The following is an 18,305-nucleotide window of genomic DNA, read 5'->3' on the forward strand; positions in this document are numbered from 1 at the left end:
TGCGCCGACCCCTTAAGTACAGGCTGAGCCTGGCTTCTCGTTCACTACACTGGCCCCTGAGGGACAGGCTGAGCCTGGTGCATTGCGACGACCCCCGAGGGACAGGCTGAGTCTGACTCCTCGTGCACTACATTGACCCCTGATTGACAGGCTGAACGCCAGGCTCATGGTGCACTGCACCGACCCCCGATGGACAGGCAGTGCCTGGTTCGTTGGGCACTACACTGACCCCTGAGGTACAGGCTGAGCCGAGTGCACTGCGCCGACCCCCGAGGGACAGGCTCAGCCTGGCTCCTAGTGCACTGCACTGGCCTCTGATGAACATGCCCGGCCTGGCTCCTGGTGCACTGATCTGACCCCTGATGGACAGGCTCAGCCTGGCTCCTGGTGCACTGCACCGTCCCTTGAGGGACGGGCTCAGCCTGGCTCCTGGTGCACTGCACCGTCCCTTGAGGGACAGGCTCAGCCTGGCTCCTGGTGCACTGCACCGTCCCTTGAGGGACAGGCTCAGCCTGGCTCCTGGTGCACTGATCTGACCCCTGATGGACAGGCTCAGCCTGGCTTCTGGTGCACTGATCTGACCGATCTGACCCCTGATGGACAGGCTCAGCCTGGCTTCTGGTGCACTGATCTGACCCCTGATGGACAGGCTCAGCCTGGCTTCTGGTGCACTGCACCGTCCCTTGAGGGACAGAATGAGCCTGGGTTCTGGTGAACTGCACTGACCTCATAGGCCCCACGCAGAGGTGACTCTGGCTCTTACACTGCACCCAATCTTGCGGGGAGACTGGCTGCAGGGCCTCGCCCGTGCTTCTCTCTGGAGCCCTGGCTGAAGGGCCCCCTCCCGTGCTTCTCTCTGGAGCCCTGACTGCAGGGCCCCCTCCCGTGCTTCTCTCTGGAGCTCTGGCTGCAGGGCCTCGCCCGTGCTTCTCTCTGGAGCTCTGGCTGCAGGGCCCCCTCCCGTGCTTCTCTCTGGAGCCCTGGCTGCAGGGCCTCGCCCCGTGCTTCTCTCTGGAGCCCTGGCTGCAGGGCCTCCCTCCCGTGCTTCTCTCTGGAGCCCTGGCTGCAGGGGCTCCCTCCCGTGCTTCTCTCTGGAGCCCTGGCTGCAGGGGCTCCCTCCCGTGCTTCTCTCTGGAGCCCTGGCTGCAGGGCCTCGCCCGTGCTTCTCTCTGGAGCTCTGGCTGCAGGGCCTCGCCCGTGCTTCTCTCTGGAGCTCTGGCTGCAGGGCCTCGCCCGTGCTTCTCTCTGGAGCCCTGGCTGCAGGGCTCCCTCCCGTGCTTCTCTCTGGAGCCCTGGCTGCAGGGCTCCCTCCCGTGCTTCTCTCTGGAGCCCTGTCTGCAGGGGCTCCCTCCCGTGCTTCTCTCTAGAGCCCTGGCTGCAGGGCCCCGTCCCGTGCTTCTCTCTGGAGCCCTGGCTGCAGGGCCCCGTCCCGTGCTTCTCTCTGGAGCTCTGGCTGCAGGGCCCCGTCCCGTGCTTCTCTCTGGAGCTCTGGCTGCAGGGCCCCGTCCCGTGCTTCTCTCTGGAGCCCTGGCTGCAGGGCCTCGCCCGTGCTTCTCTCTGGAGCCCTGGCTGCAGGGCCCCCTCCCGTGCTTCTCTCTGGAGCCCTGGCTGCAGGGCCCCCTCCCGTGCTTCTCTCTCTGGAGCCCTGGCTGCAGGGCCCCCCTCCCGTGCTTCTCTCTCTGGAGCCCTGGCCCCTCCCGTGCTTCTCTCTCTGGAGCCCTGGCTGCAGGGCCCCCTCCCGTGCTTCTCTCTCTGGAGCCCTGGCTGCAGGGCCCCCTCCCGTGCTTCTCTCTCTGGAGCCCTGACTGCAGGGCCCCCTCCCGTGCTTCTCTCTCTGGAGCCCTGGCTGCAGGGCCCCCTCCCGTGCTTCTCTCTCTGGAGCTCTGGCTGCAGGGCCCCCTCCCGTTTTCTCTCTCTGGAGCTCTGGCTGCAGGGCCTCACCCGTGCTTCTCTCTCTGGAGCCCTGGCTGCAGGGCCCCCTCCCGTGCTTCTCTCTCTGGAGCCCTGACTTCAGGGCCCCCTCCCGTGCTTCTCTCTCTGGAGCCCTGGCTGCAGGGCCCCGTCCCGTGCTTCTCTCTCTGGAGCCCTGGCTGCAGGCCCCCACCGCCCCCTGCCCCCTGCCCCCCAGCTCTTCCCTGTGCTGCTGGTGTTTGTTTTCCTGGTGATGGAAACTCCCAGACGGGGATTTCCCGGTGCTCGAGGATGGCGCGTGTGTGTGGCTGGACCCTGGGGCTCTGCCTGTTTACTGCTTCCTCCCCCTTGCACGCAGTGTTATGTGCTGGACGGTGCGCCGTGTTTACTGCCTGCACACCCTGCGCCGAGTGTAAGGTGAACACCGTGTGTTTAATCTCTCCCTTCCCCTGGTACACAGTGTAAGGTGTACAGTGTGTCCGTCGTTTACTGCCTCCCCCCTCTGCACCAAGTGTAAGGTGCACACAGTGTGTTTACTCTCTCCCTTCCCCTGGTACACAGTGTAAGGTGCACACTGTGTGTTTACTGTCTCCCCCCCCTTTGCACCAAGTGTAAGGTGCACACTGTGTGTTTACTGCCTGCACACCCTGCACCGAGTGTAAGGTGCACACTGTGTTTACTGCCTCCCCCACCCCCCCTTTGCACCAAGTGTAAGGTGCACACTGTGTGTTTACTGCCACCCCCCCCTTGCACCAAGTGTAAGGTGCACACTGTGTGTGTTTACTGCCTCCCCTCCCCCACAGCACCAAGTATAAGGTGCAAATTGTGTGTTTACTGCCTCTCCCCCTTTGCACCAAGTGTAAGGTGCACACTGTGTTTACTGCCTCCTCCTCCCCCCGCACCAAGTGTAAGATGCACACTGTGTGTGTTTACTGCCTCTCCCCCTTTGCACGAAGTGTAAGGTGCACACTGTGTGTTTACTGCCTCCTCCTCCCCCCGCACCAAGTGTAAGATGCACACTGTGTGTGTTTACTGCCTCTCCCCCCTTTGCACCAAGTGTAAGATGCACACTGTGTTTACTGCCTCCTCCTCCCCCCGCACCAAGTGTAAGATGCACACTGTGTGTTTACTGCCTCTCCCCCCTTTGCACCAAGTGTAAGTTGCACACTGTGTGTTTACTGCCTCCTCCTCCCCCCGCACCAAGTGTAAGATGCACACTGTGTGTTTACTGCCTCTCCCCCTTTGCACCAAGTGTAAGGTGCACACTGTGTGTTTACTGCCTGCACACCCTGCACCGAGTGTAAGGTGCACACTGTGTTTACTGCCTCCCCCACCCCCCCTTTGCACCAAGTGTAAGGTGCACACTGTGTGTTTACTGCCACCCCCCCCTTGCACCAAGTGTAAGGTGCACACTGTGTGTGTTTACTGCCTCCCCTCCCCCACAGCACCAAGTATAAGGTGCAAATTGTGTGTTTACTGCCTCTCCCCCTTTGCACCAAGTGTAAGGTGCACACTGTGTTTACTGCCTCCTCCTCCCCCCGCACCAAGTGTAAGATGCACACTGTGTGTGTTTACTGCCTCTCCCCCTTTGCACGAAGTGTAAGGTGCACACTGTGTGTTTACTGCCTCCTCCTCCCCCCGCACCAAGTGTAAGATGCACACTGTGTGTGTTTACTGCCTCTCCCCCCTTTGCACCAAGTGTAAGATGCACACTGTGTTTACTGCCTCCTCCTCCCCCCGCACCAAGTGTAAGATGCACACTGTGTGTTTACTGCCTCTCCCCCCTTTGCACCAAGTGTAAGTTGCACACTGTGTGTTTACTGCCTCCTCCTCCCCCCGCACCAAGTGTAAGATGCACACTGTGTGTTTACTGCCTCTCCCCCTTTGCACCAAGTGTAAGGTGCACACTGTGTGCCCCCCACCTGTGCACCAATTGTAAGTGTAACTGTGTGTGTTTACTGCCTCCCTCCCCCTTTGCACCAAGTGTAAGATGCACACTGTGTGTGTTTTCTGCCTCCTCCCAGCACCATGTGTAAGGTGCACACTGTGTGTGTTTACTGCCTCCCCCCCTTTGCACCAAGTGTAAGGTGCACACTGTGTGTTTACTGCCTTCCCCCTCTGCACCAAGTGTAAGGTGCTCACTGTGTGTGTTCACTGCCTCCCCCCTTTGCACCAAGTGTAAGGTGCACACTGTGTGTGTTAACTGCCCCCCCTTTGCACCATGTGTAAGGTGCACACTGTGTGTTTACTGCCTCCTCCTCACCCCGCACCAAGTGTAAGATGCACACTGTGTGTGTTTACTGCCTCTCCCCCCTTTGCACCAAGTGTAAGGTGCACACTGTGTTTACTGCCTCCTCCTCCCCCCGCACCAAGTGTAAGATGCACACTGTGTGTTTACTGCCTCTCCCCCCCCTTTGCACCAAGTGTAAGTTGCACACTGTGTGTTTACTGCCTCCTCCTCCCCCCGCACCAAGTGTAAGATGCACACTGTGTGTGTTTACTGCCTCTCCCCCTTTGCACCAAGTGTAAGGTGCACACTCTGTGCCCCCCACCTGTGCACCAATTGTAAGTGTAACTGTGTGTGTTTACTGCCTCCCTCTCCCTTTGCACCAAGTGTAAGGTGCACACTGTGTGTTTTTACAGCCTCCCCCCTTTGCACCAAGTGTAAGGTGTACACTGTGTGTGTTTACTGCCTCCCCCCCTTTGCACCAAGTGCTTTGTGCACACTGTGTGTTCACTGCCTCCCCCTCCCCCGCACCAAGTGTAAGGTGCACACTGTGTGTGTTTACTGCCTCCCCACCTTTGCACAAAGTGTAAGGTGCACTGCACACTGTGTGTGTTTACTGCCCCCCCCCCCTTTGCACCATGTGTAAGGTGCACACTGTGTGTTTACTGCCTCCCCCCGTTTGCACCAAGTGTAAGGTGCACACTGTGTGTGTTTACTGCCTCCCACCAGCACCATGTATAGGGTGCACACTGTGTGTGTTCACTGCCTCCCTCTCCCCCCGCACCAAGTGTAAGGTGCACACTGTGTGTGTTCACTGCCTCCCCCCCTTTGCACCAAGTGTAAGGTGCACACTGTGTGTGTTTACTGCCCCCCCCTTTGCACCATGTGTAAGGTGCACACTGTGTGTTTACTGCCTCCCCCCCCTTTGCACCAAGTGTAAGGTGCACACTGTGTGTGTTTACTGCCTCCCCCAGCACCATGTGTAAGGTGCACACTGTGTGTTTACTGCCTCCCCCCCTTTGCACCAAGTGTAAGGTGCACAGTGTGTGTTTACTGCCTCCCCCCAGCACCATGTGTAAGGTGCACACTGTGTGTGTTCACTGCCTCCCCCCCTTTTGCGCCATGTGTAAGGTGCACACTGTGTGTGTTTACTGCCCCCCCGCACTATGTGTAAGGTGCACACTGTGTGTTTACTGCCTCCCCCCCCCCTTTGCACCAAGTGTAAGGTGCACACTGTGTGTGTTTACTGCCTCCTCCCAGCACCATGTGTAAGGTGCACACTGTGTGTTTACTGCCTCCCCCTCCCCCCGCACCAAGTGTAAGGTGCTCACTGTGTGTGTTCACTGCCTCCCCCCTTTGCACCATGTGTAAGGTGCACACTGTGTGTAACTGCCCCCCCCTTTGCACCATGTGTAAGGTGCACACTGTGTGTTTACTGCCTCCCTCCCCTTTGCACCAAGTGTAAGGTGCACACAGTGTGTGTTTACTGCCCCCCCAGCACCAAGTGTAAGGTGCACACTGTGTGCGTTTACTGGCCCCCACCTTTGCACCAAGTGTAAGGTGCACACTGTGTGTTTACTGCCTCCCCCCACCTTTGCACCAAGTGTAAGGTGCACACTGTATGTTTACTGTCTCCCCCCTTTGCACTGAGTGTAAGGTGTACACTGTGTGTTTACTGCCTCTCCCCTGCCCCCCACCCCCTTGCGCCCAGTGTAAGGTGCACACTGTGTGCTTACTGCCCCCCCCCTTTGCACCAAGTGTAAGGTGCACACTGAGTGTGTTTACTGCCCCCCCACCAGCATCAAGTGTAAGGTGCACACTGTGTGTGTTTACTGCCTCCCCTCCCTTTTGCACCAAGTGTAAGGTGCACACTGTGTGTGTTTACTGCCTCCCCTCCCTTTTGCACCAAGTGTAAGGTGCACACTGTGTGTTTACTGCCCCCCCACCAGCACCAAGTGTAAGGTGCACACTGTGTGTGTTTACTGCCTCCCCCCTCTGCACCAAGTGTAAGGTGCACACTGTGTGTGTTTACTGCCTCCCCCCTCTGCACCAAGTGTAAGGTGCACACTGTGTGTGTTTACTGCCTCCCCCCACCTTTGCACCAAGTGTAAGGTGCACACTGTGTGATTACTGCCTCCCCCTTGCACAGAGTGTAAGGTGCACACTGTGTGTGTTTACTGCCTCTCCCCTGCCCCCCACCCCCTTGCGCCCAGTGTAAGGTGCATACGATGTGCCTTGTTAAGAACCTGCCACACACTGTAGGTCACTAATCTGTGTATCTTTTCTCTTTAGGACAAGTTGTTGGATTACAGCACAGTCACCCATCTCTTCCGCATCACAGAGAACATTGGCTGCGTGATGACGGGCATGACAGGTATGGTTATGAGGTGCCCCCAGGAGTGTGGCAGCTTGTCAGAGTGGGGGGTGGAGGTACTGTTTGGTGTCCTTGGGGTGTGAGAGCTCTCCAGGGTGGTAGGTGGGAACATGTACTATTAGAAGGTGTCTTCAGAGCGTGGGGGTACAGGTACGGTTAGTGGGTGTCCTCGGGGTGTTGGAGCTCTCCAGGGTGGGGTACCGGTCAGGGTGTGGAAGCTCTCCAGAGTGGGGTACAAGTATGTGTCCTCACGGTGTGGGAGCTCTCCACAACTGGGTGCGTGTGGTGCCCTTGCATGATCTCTCAGGTGGACGTGAAGAAGTGGGCACAGTCCGGGTTCATGTTTTTTTTTTTTATTGGTGGGTAGAGTGAACTGCAGCTCAGACACGGGCAGTGGGTATTTAAAGCTCGGCTTATGCCCTCAGCTGCTTCCAACAGATCCAACACAGAAAACCTACACCAAGCAATCACCCATCAACACATCCCACAGGTGCAGAGCTGCAACACACGCCACAGAGACTAAAGCTTATCACGGGGAGCAAAGACAAGGGGCACGAACTAAAAATTAAACATTTGCACAGAAACACACAAAATACCAAAGAACACACAATGGAAATAGACACAAAATCTTTCAACTAACAAGCACACAACAAGCCGCTTTCCTAAAACCTACAACTGAACAGGCTCAGAGCCACAGCAAAACTCGTCTTCCAGTCACACACCTCCTACACCGGCAATACTTTTGCAACCACATAGGAAGAGGGCAAAATAAAAGCAAGAATGGTGTATTTCTTTGTGGAATACAGGGAAGGCATCTTTCATTGTGGAATACAGGGAAGGCATCTTTCACCAGGGTCAGTCAGTACAGCTTTTGAGGAAAAATCCATTGTCCCTGCATGCCACCAAATGAGTCTAAACTCGAACCATTATGCGCGCACCGTGCAGTCCACCAAATCCAGAAGCATTCCATCCAGTGGAGTACCCGCTCTCTGTGCGTTCTACTAAACCCATGAGCATTCCATCCAGTGGAGTACCCGCTCTCTGTGCGTTCTACTAAACCCATGAGCATTCCATCCAGTGGAGTACCCGCTCTCTGTATGTTCTACTAAACCCATGAGCATTCCATCCAGCGGAGTACGTTCTGTCCGTGCACTCTGTACGTGCTGTCCTTGCACTTTCTCCAAATCCAGGAGCATTCCATCCAGTGGAGCATGCGCTCTCCATTCATACTACCAATCAATGCGCATTCCATGCAGCAGAGTACCCGCTCTGTGTGCGCCACCAAAACCATGAGCATTCCATCAAGCGGAGTATGTGCTCTCCGTGCGCTCCACCAAATCCATGAGCATTCCATCCAGCAGAGTATGTGTACTCTGATCGCTCCACCAAACCCATGAGCATTCCATCCAGCGGAGTATGTGTTCTCCGTTCACTCCACCAAATCCATGAGCATTCCATCCAGTGGAGTATGTGCTCTGTGTGCGCTCCACCAAATGCATGAGCATTCCATCCAACAGCGAATGCGCTCCACCAAATCCATGAGCATTCCATCCAGCAGAGTATGTGCACTCCGATCGCTCCACCAAACCCATGAGCATTCCATCCAGCGGAGTATGTGTTCTCCGTTCACTCCACCAAATCCACGAGCACTCCTTCCAGTAGAGTATGTGCTCTCAGTGCACTCCACCAAATCCATGAGCACTCCATCTAGCGTAGTATGTGCTCTCCGTGCGCTCCACCAAATCCATGAGCATTCCATCCAGCGGAGTATGTGCTCTCCGTGCGCTCCACCAAACGCATGAGCATTCCATACAGTGAAGCATGCTCTCTCCATTCACACCAACAAATCAATGAGCATTCCATCCAGCAGAGTACCATCTGTGTGCTCCACCAAAACTATGAGCAGTCCATCCAGCGGAGTATGTGCTCTCTGTGTGCTTCACCAAATCCATGAGCATTCCATCCCGCGGAATATGTGCTCTTCATGCGCGCCACTTATTCCATGAGCATTCCATCCAGCGGAGTATGTGCTCTGTCGGTTTTCAACCAAATCCATGAGCATTCTATCCAGCAGAGTAGATGCTCTATGTGCGCTCTACCAAACCCATGAGTACTCCATCCAGCTGAATACACGGTCTCCGGGCGCTCCACCACTTACATGAGTATTTTACTGTCCGTGCGTTCCAATAAACCCATGAGCATTCCATCCAATGAAGTACGCGCTCTCTGTACGCTCCACCAGTTCCATGAGAATTCCACCCAGTGGAGTACCTTCTGTCCGTGCACCCCACCAATTCCATTAGAATTTCGTCTAGTTGAGTACATGCTGTCCATGCGCTCGACCAAATCCAGGAGGATTACATCCAGTGGAGTATGTGCTCTCAGTTCACACCACCAAATCCAGGAGCATTCCAACCAGCAGAGTTCCTGCTCTCCATGTGCTTCACTAAATCCAGGAGCATTCCATCCAGCGGAGTATAAGCTCTCTGTGCTCGCCACCAAATCCATGAGTATTACATCCAGCGGAGTGTTTTCTCCCTTCGCTCCACCAAATCCATCAACATTCTATCCAGCAGAGTATGTGCTCTCTGTGCGCTCCACCAAATCCATGAGCATTCTATCCAGCGGAGTACCTGCTCTCCATGCGCTGCACCAAATGCATGAGTGTTCCATCCAGCGCAGAATGTGCTCTCTGTGCATCCCACTGTCTAGACCCAGATTGCAGTCTGTCTCCCTCTCTTTTAGGGTGCATGTGTAGATTGCATGTAGTGCGTGTATGCTCTGCTCCACCTTTGGCATCTGTTTTAGAGCAAGCATTAGTATGTTGGGAGTTTCTCGTGTCGGATTTACGCTGTGAAATCCTATGGTGGTCAGTCTCCAGGAGGTCTGGTGTCTAGTGGGGGTAAATGCATACTGTGTGCATGGGCATTGCCTCTGGGGTTTTGAATGCTTGGTTTAAGGGGTGAAGAGGTTTTTAATTCCATAACGCTTACCTGACTTCACTCTTTCCTACCAGCCGACAGTCGCTCCCAGGTGCAGAGAGCGCGCTACGAAGCAGCCAACTGGAAGTACAAATACGGCTACGAAATCCCAGTCGATATGTTGTGCAAGAGGATGGCTGACATCTCACAGGTGTACACGCAGAACGCTGAGATGAGGCCTCTCGGCTGCTGTGAGTACTCGCAGGTCTCCACAAGAGTGGAGGTTGAGGTTAAAGTCTGTGGTGGGTAAGGGGCAGGATGAGAAGCTGATGCAGAGGCGCCTCTTGAGGCAGTTTGTTATGGGCGTAGTAAGGATAGGCCTCTTGAGAAGGAGCATGGGTTGAGAGTAGGTGGGAGAGAGCTTCCTAAGTGAACCAGGAGAGGGATGAGTAAAGATGGACCTCTTGGGAAGGAGTACGAGTAGGTAGGAGAGGGCTTCCTATGTGAACAGGGAGTAGGACGGAAGAAGTAAGGAGAGGTCTCTTGGGAAGCAGTGTGGGTGAGAGTAGGTGGGAGAGAGCTTCCTAAGTAAACAGGGATTAGGATGGAAGAAGTAAGGACAGGTCTCTTGGGAAGCAGTGTGGGTGAGAGTAGGTGGGAGAGGGCTTCTGAAGTGAACAGGGAGTAGGATGGAAGAAGTAAGGACAGGTCTCTTGGTAAGCAGTGTGGGTGAGAGTAGGTGGGAGAGGGCTTCCTATGTAAACAGGGAGTAGGATGGAAGAAGTAAGGAGAGGTCTCTTGGGAAGCAGCGTGGGTGAGAGTAGGTGGGAGAGGGCTTCCTATGTAAACAGGGAGTTGGATGGAAGAACTAAGGAGCGGTCTCTTGGGAAGCAGTGCGGGTGAGAGTATGTGGGAGAGAGCTTCCTATGTGAACAGGGAGTAGGATGGAAGCAGTGTGGGTTGTCCGTTGTTGGGAGAGGGCTTTTGCATGCATAGGTCGTATAAAGGGGGGCGTAAGGACAGGTCTTTTGGGGAGACTCATGGGTTGGGAATTGTTCGGAGAGGCCCTCATGTGAAAGTGGAGTGTAAGAGGTGGGGTAAGGATAGGTCTTCCGGGAAGGTATAGAAACCTTCCCAGGAGACCTCTTTGGTGGACAGAATTAGATTGGAGGAGTAAATAGAAGGACCTCGTGGTAAAAAACGCTTTTGAAAGAATTGAAAAGAGTTCAATTTTGGGAGGTGGGAGAACAAGATGGGAGCAGTAATGCTCGGATGGTGAGCTAAAAACCTACCAGGTGAAGACAGAAGTTGCATACAAGCACAACTAGTAATGCGTGATCTGAAGTACAGGTGGCAAGTGTGTGAAGGTGTGGTTCGTGGGTGTCTTGACTTTGGGTGTTCGAGAGTGTGATGGCCTTTGCTGTAAGTACCTCTCGAGCCTCGGGCATGTTACATTTCTTCATCTGATATGCTGGTTGACCTGTTCTGGTGGGCTTCTAAATTGAACAGCAGTCTTATAAGGGATGGGGGACACTTTTGCTTTTCTAGTACGATTGGACTGCGGTCAGGTTTCTTTGCACTAGTGATGAGGAGCAAGGCGCTTGCTGAAGATGACACTGGTAGTCCATCAGAGAGGGTGATTCCTCTATCCTTGTGTCATGATGACCAGTCATTAGTACAAATTTGACAACTCTCGTTTGAGGGGTCAGAGAATTGGTTTTGTTTAAAGATGAACCTGGATGAAGGCCTTTCTGGAGACGGGGGAGGGAGTAGAAGGGGTGTGTGCGTGTTATTTTGGTGAGACTAAAGAGTGCAGAGAGGCCAGACTGAGGTCTTCTGATCTGCTTTGAGGCATAAAGGGTATGATCAGGATGGATCCCATTTTTCAAGCTGTTTTCAGTTTCCAAAGAACTTCTTTCTGCTATACTTGTGATCACAGAACTCCTTTAAACATGAGTTGTCTCTGGAGGCTGTGTCCCACGAGTATAGCCTTATCTGCCTGGTATTGTATGACGTTGCTGTTCTGGTGAGGCCCTGTTGTGTATCTGGTTGGTGACGTGAACACGTGGAGTTGTCCTTCGTGGGAAGAGTGTGGGAGGTTATGAGAGATGCTTTGATCTTGTTGCTACCAACATGGCACTACAGATGGGCACAGAAGAGCCAGGGGCACTGGTTCTTCAGCCATGTCTGCTAGTGTATGAGTGCTGTGGTTGTGATGTCTCAGGTGGGCACAGTTGGTTTGCACGAGGTAGTGACAGGTGATGTCAGCTTGTCGGTGTAAGTTTGGTGCTGCGCCTAAACCTGATGGTTTTGAAGCGGCATTTATTGATGATCAATGTTTTACTTGTTCAGGTTACAAGATGGTCTGTGAGCTTTGTGATTCTGGCAGATGAGAAGTTCTGGGCCTTGACAGGGGGGTACACTTTGTGTACTGAGGTGGCCCCACTAAATGACATTCCTTAGACCTCATCCATCTCAGGTGGTAGCTTCAGGGCTGGGGGCTGACCGAGTGCATTGGTAGAACTGTTCCTACTCTGCCCTATCTCCCTTAGAGGTTGTCTGTACAAGCAGGTTGGTGTGTGTGAAGGCAGGATCTCTGGGGCGGGGGGGCGGTTTGCACCGGAGACACAGGGCTGGTTTTCACAAATTGAATGCGAGCACCACTCCGACTCGACTGCCGGAACATGTTGCTAAGGTGGATCTCAGTGTGCCGTGATGCACCTTGGATTTGAAAGTTGGGCCCCTGCAACAGGTGATTGAATGTGAGTTTTCTTCTTTGTTTTTTAGTGTTCTACAGAGGTGTTTATGTATTAAATCGCTCTTCAGTTCTGGTGATTCTGTCCTCGCAGGTAGTTGCTTCAGAGGCACACGGTTTTGGGTTTGTGTGCTGCCACTCGCCTGGTGCCAGTGTGGTCATGACAGTCAGAGGCGCTGTTTCCACTGAAGCATTGACTTGAGTTGACGGGCGACTCTTCCATCGGGCAGGAGGACCCGGTGTGTCTTTACCACTAGATATAGGGAGCAACACCCAAGTGCAATCAGACCAGTCACGGTGCAGGGCATTGTCTGCATTTTGGCCGCTGCTAAAGAGCCAATGTGTTGCATCGTTGGTGAGCAGTTTACTTGTAAGACAGGAGTAGAGCTTATGGCTTCATATTTGTGGTTCCAACACCAAAGAAAGAGTTGGTTGTGAGGGCAGTCATCGCAGAGGTGACTCCGCTGCGGTTGCTCATGCGCCTGTTTTTCGTCTCCATGCAGGTATGATTCTCATCGGAGTGGACGAGGAGCATGGCGCGCAGGTGTACAAGTGTGACCCCGCTGGGTACTACTGTGGCTTCAAAGCCACTGCTGCTGGTGTCAAACAGACTGAGGCCACCAGCTTCTTGGAGAAGAAGGTCAAGAAGAAATACGACTGGAGCTTTGAGCAGACCGTGGAGGTGAGAGCAGGAGCGTGGCTGGGCTTTGAGCACATGGGGGGGAAGTGTGCCCCTTGACCCACCTCCCGGGGTGGCAAGTGTGTCCTTTGGAGGGCAGTCCGGTCCTTTCATGGGCTAAGTAGGGTGCAGACTTCACTTTGTGTCCTAACCCCTCTGTTTCATTACTCCCACCTGCACGGTTACCTTTTGCCTGCACTGATCTGCATTTTGCACTAATGTTATTGTTTGTAAATACTATTGGTGGGAAACAGGGCTTGTTATTCTAAACGTGGTCCTTTAATTATTTTCATTTGGTGGGAACCGGGGCTTTTGATTATTCAGGGTTACATTTTTATGTGGTTTAGCGCGGTTTTGTTTTGTTTGCAAGGAGATCAGCACGTGTTTTGTTGCTGCTTCTTGCTTCACTAACTGTGGCCATTTTTTTTGCTGTGGCCTGCTGGTCAGCGGTCCAGCTCCCATAGTGACTCCCTGTAGGAAGCTGGCTCTGTATATACTATCTCAAAGTGAGAGATAGTGTGCACAGAGTCCAAGGGTTCCCCTTAGAGGTAAGATAGTGGCACAATTAGATAATACTAATGCTCTATTTTGTGGTAGCGTGGTCGAGCAGTAGGCTTATCAGACGGTATTGTTAAGCATTTGTTGTACACACACAGGCAATAAATTAGGAACACACACTCAATGACTAAACTCCAGGCCAATAGGTTTTTATATAGAAAAATATATTTTAAGGTAAGTACCTGCGTCCTCGGGGGGCAGACCAGGGGGATTTTGTAGAGCACTGGGGGGGGGGCACACACACAGGCACACACAACACACCCTCAGCAGCACAGAGGCGGCCGGCCGCAATAGACAAAGTAGGCGTCTGGCTTGCTATGGAAAGCAATGGAGGGACCTGGGGGTCACTCTGGCGATGCAGGCAGGGCACAGGGGGGCTTCTCGGGCCATCCATTGACTAGGCTAGGATGAGGGCCACCTGCTTGGTCACACCAGCACTGATAGTTGGTTCCTCTAGGTCCTGGGGGCTGCGGGTGCAGTGCTTGGTCCAGGTGTCTGGTTGCTTTGTTACCAGGCAGTTGCGGTCAGGGGGAGCCTCTGGATCCTCTCTGCAGGTGTTGCTGTGGGGATGCAGGGAGGTAGACTCAGGGTGTCCACATTATTGGAGTCGCCTGGTAGTCCTCTCTGCAGTGTTTGTTGTCCTGAACTCTAGCCGGGGGCGTCTGGTGCAGTGCGTGAAGACTCGCGCTTCTGGCGGGAAGTTGGAGTCTCTTTAAAGTTGCTTATTTGTTGCTGTTTCTGGACAGAGCCACTGTCCTCTGGAGGTTCTTGGTCCTTTAGGTGCATGTCAGCCCTCTGAGTCCTCAGAGGTCGCTGGTCCCGCTGGATGCGTCCCTGAGCAGGTTCTTTGAGTCTGGAGACAGGCCGGTAGGGCTAGGGCCAAGTCAGTTGTCGTCTCCATCGTCTCTGCAGGGCTTTCAGGTCAGCAGTCCTTGTTGTAGGTTTCAGGAATCTGATTTCCTGGGTTCAGGGTTGCCCCTAAATACTGAATTTAGGGGTGTGTTTAGGTCTGGGGGGCAGTAGCCAATTGCTACTGTCCTTTAGGGTGGCTACACCTTCTGCATGCCTCCTCCCTGAGGGGAGGGGGGCACATCCCTAATCCTATTGGGGGAATTCTCCAAAACCAAGATGGAGGATTTCTTAATGCAGGGGTGGGGGCTGTGTCCGGAGGGGCGGGCATCCCCACTAGCTGGGATGCCCTGGGGCACTGTAACAACAGGCATGAGCCTTTGAGGCTCACCACCAGGTGTTACAGTTCCCGCAGGGGAAGCTGAGAAGCACCTCCACCCAGTACAGGCTTTGTTCCTGGCCACAGAGTGACAAAGGCACTCACCCCATGTGGCCAGAAACTCGTCTGGTTGTGGCTGGCTGGCAGGAACTGGTCAGCCTAACTCTAGGAATTGGACTGGTATACAGGGGGCATCTCTAAGATGCCCTCTGTGTGTATTTTTCAGTAAATCCCACACTGGCATAAGTGTGGATTTATTGTGCTGAGAAGTTTGATAACAAACGTCCCAGATTTCATTGTAGCCATTATGGAACTGTGGAGTTCGTGTTTGACAAACTCCCAGACCATAAACTCTTTATGGCTACCCTGCGCTTACAATGTCAAAGGTTTGGCTTGGACACTGTAGGGGCATGGTGCTCACGCAACTATGCCCTCATCTGTGGTATAGTGCACCCTGCCTTAGGGATGTAAGGTCACTAGAGGTGTGACTTACCTATGCCACAGGCAGTGGGTTGTGGGCATGGCACTCTGAGGTGAGTGCCATGTCGACTTGGTCATTTTCTCCCCACCTGCACACACAAGCTGTGAGGCAGTGTGCATGTGCTGAGTGAGGGGTCCCCAGGGTGGCATAATACATGCTGCAGCCCTTAGAGACCTTCCCTGGCCACAGGGCCCTTGGTACCAGGTGTACCAGTTACAAGGGACTTATCTGTGTGCCAGGGCTGTGCCACTTGTGGGAAGCAAAGGTACAGTTTAGGGAAAGAACACTGGTGCTGGGGCCTGGTTAGCAGGGTCCCAGCACACTTTCAAATCATAACTTAGCATCAGCAAAGGCAAAAAGTCAGGGGTTAACCATGCCAAGGAAGGCATTTCCTTACACACCCTTATTAACAATGGTCGGGGAGCTGCTGACGCGTGCAGCGGGTGTGCCAAAGGCAAGTCCATCGGCATCGGTTAGCGTCCGCCAGGAACTCTGGTCCTTTTTACTTTAAGACACTACTCTGCCTCTTTTCTAGAGGCACTGCAACTGGCCTCAGGCACAAATTGTCAGATCTCTGATCTTGGATTCTCCCCCTGGTTTTGCCAGGGCTGTACATTTGATATTAGCCACAGTCATCCCGATGCCCACTCCACCTCAGCCTATTTATGGCCCAATCCTGGCTCTTTGGAGTGCTGTGCACGATTCCATGATGGTCGCCTTCATGCTAAAACCTATTTTTATACGTTCAAATTTCTCGGCCTCATTTGTCGCTCCCTTCCTTGACATAGACATCTGATCTACCCCCCAAAGTTACGCCAGAAATGGTGTACCATTTTACCGGACTTATTGGCTCCTTATATTAAGATTTGCCAATTTCATTTTTTTAGGAGATTTTAATATTTTCTAACTTCATCGATGTATTGGTTGATCCTCAACCCTTTTGCTGGTCTGACCATCATGCTGTTCTTTTTAAGCGTAATGGTACACACTCATCCTTTCTTAACAAAATCCAATTTTAATGTAAAATTTAGGAACTGGCCCAAACTCCATACTCCTGCTCCCAACGAGCAGCTTCTTAACACTAGACCTACTTTACTTCATTAATCTGATTTGGACCAGGACAAGATCCATACTTGGCTTTCTAAGGCTGTCGGTTCCACCTTGCACTCACAATTGAGCGTGCTGGCAGGCTCCATCCTCGTGCCCGTTGGTTTACAGATGCCCTCAAAGGGGAAAAGAAACACTGCAAAGGGCTTGAAGGATTCTGGCTGAAGTCCTATTCCAACTAAGCTAAGGCCAATTGTAATGAGGCTCTGAAATGTTACCACAGCCTATGTAGAACTGCTCGAGCATCTTTTTATGCAGCTTAAAACGGCTAAGGCTCCGAATCGTGCACAAACCCATTTTCAGACAGTGAGAGATCTAGCCGATGCTAGTACTATTGCTCCTGTCTTCCCTTTCCCCGGATCAGTGCCAGGAGCTTGCTGCCTTTTTTGTTCAAAAAGTGGAAACGCTCCACAGACAGCTAGCCAGGGACCTTTCATCACCTGAGGCTGACCCTGCTCTGAAGGCACGTAATCTGCCGGAGGACGTAAACAACCATTCGCTGTCTAAGATCAGTTCACACTGCCTCACTGAGGGAGTGTCTTTCTTTAGATCTTACCTCTTTTCTAACAATTTTACAATCCATTAAATCTGGCTCTCCATTGTACCCTTTACCTCCCTCGAGGCTCCAACTATTGGATACGGAGAGTCACGTTTTATTGATAGATTCTGTACTGCAGGACGGCATCGTGCCTTTGAGATGGAAACGTCCTATGGTGTTACCTCTGCTGAAGAAGCCTAATGTAGACTTTTCAGAGTTGGCTAATTTGCGGCCTATCTCCTGGTTACCCGTCTTCTCCAGAATATTGGAGAAACCTGTTCATGCCCATCTTACCACTTCTGTTGGGGCTCTCAACCTTCTCCATTCGTCGAAGTACGGTTTTAGGGCTGAGCATACTACGAAGTCAGCCTTACTGGGCATCTAGAAGATCGGAGACAACATCTAGATGATGGTGGCACAGCTGCACTAATCTTACTAGACTTGAGTGCGGCTTGTGACACGGTATCCCACTCTATCCTGGTCGATAGGCTGGAGACACGGAATCCCACTCTATCCTGGTCGATAGGCTGGAGACACGGAATCCCACTCTATCCTGGTCGATAGGCAGGAGACACGGTATCCCACTCTATCCTGGTCGATAGGCTGGAGACACGGTATCCCATTCTATCCTGGTCGATAGGCTGGAGACACGGTATCCCACTCTATCCTGGTCGATAGGCAGGAGACGCGGTGTCCCACTCTATCCTGGTCGATAGGTAGGAGATGCGGTGTCCCACTCTATCCTGGTCGATAGGCTGGAGACGCGGTGTCCCACTCTATCCTGGTCGATAGGTTGGAGACGCGGTGTCCCACTCTATCCTGGTCGATAGGCTGGAGACGCGGTGTCCCACTCTATCCTGGTCGATAGGCTGGAGACGCGGTGTCCCACTCTATCCTGGTCGATAGGCTGGAGACGCGGTGTCCCACTCTATCCTGGTCGATAGGCTGGAGACGCGGTGTCCCACTCTATCCTGGTCGATAGGCTGGAGACGCGGTGTCCCACTCTATCCTGGTCGATAGGCTGGAGACGCGGTGTCCCACTCTATCCTGGTCGATAGGCTGGAGACGCGGTGTCCCACTCTATCCTGGTCGATAGGCTGGAGACGCGGTGTCCCACTCTATCCTGGTCGATAGGCTGGAGACGCGGTGTCCCACTCTATCCTGGTCGATAGGCTGGAGACGCGGTGTCCCACTCTATCCTGGTCGATAGGCTGGAGACGCGGTGTCCCACTCTATCCTGGTCGATAGGCTGGAGACGCGGTGTCCCACTCGATAGGCTGGAGACACGGTGCCCCACTCGATAGGCTGGAGACACGGTGCCCCACTCTATCCTGGTCGATAGGCTGGAGACACGGTGCCCCACTCTATCCTGGTCGATAGGCTGGAGACACGGTATTCCCACTCTATCCTGGTCGATAGGCTGGAGACACGGTATTCCCACTCTATCCTGGTCGATAGGCTGGAGACACGGTATTCCCACTCTATCCTGGTCGATAGGCTGGAGACACGGTATTCGCACTCTATCC

General features: G+C 53.5%; 1 protein-coding gene across 1 annotated transcript in view; it reads left to right on the plus strand.

The window, feature by feature from the left end:
• The window catches only part of PSMA6 (proteasome 20S subunit alpha 6), a 74,207-nt gene that overhangs the window by 32,782 nt on the left and 23,120 nt on the right, over positions 1-18,305 (plus strand). The window contains exons 3-5 of the mRNA XM_069209119.1: positions 6,431-6,512; positions 9,529-9,684; positions 12,692-12,870. Of these exons, the coding sequence (XP_069065220.1) occupies positions 6,431-6,512; positions 9,529-9,684; positions 12,692-12,870 (417 nt within the window). The remainder of the gene's footprint in view (positions 1-6,430; positions 6,513-9,528; positions 9,685-12,691; positions 12,871-18,305) is intronic.

The sequence above is a fragment of the Pleurodeles waltl genome, chromosome 9 (assembly GCF_031143425.1).
Source record: "Pleurodeles waltl isolate 20211129_DDA chromosome 9, aPleWal1.hap1.20221129, whole genome shotgun sequence".
In the NCBI taxonomy this organism is placed as follows: domain Eukaryota; kingdom Metazoa; phylum Chordata; class Amphibia; order Caudata; family Salamandridae; genus Pleurodeles; species Pleurodeles waltl.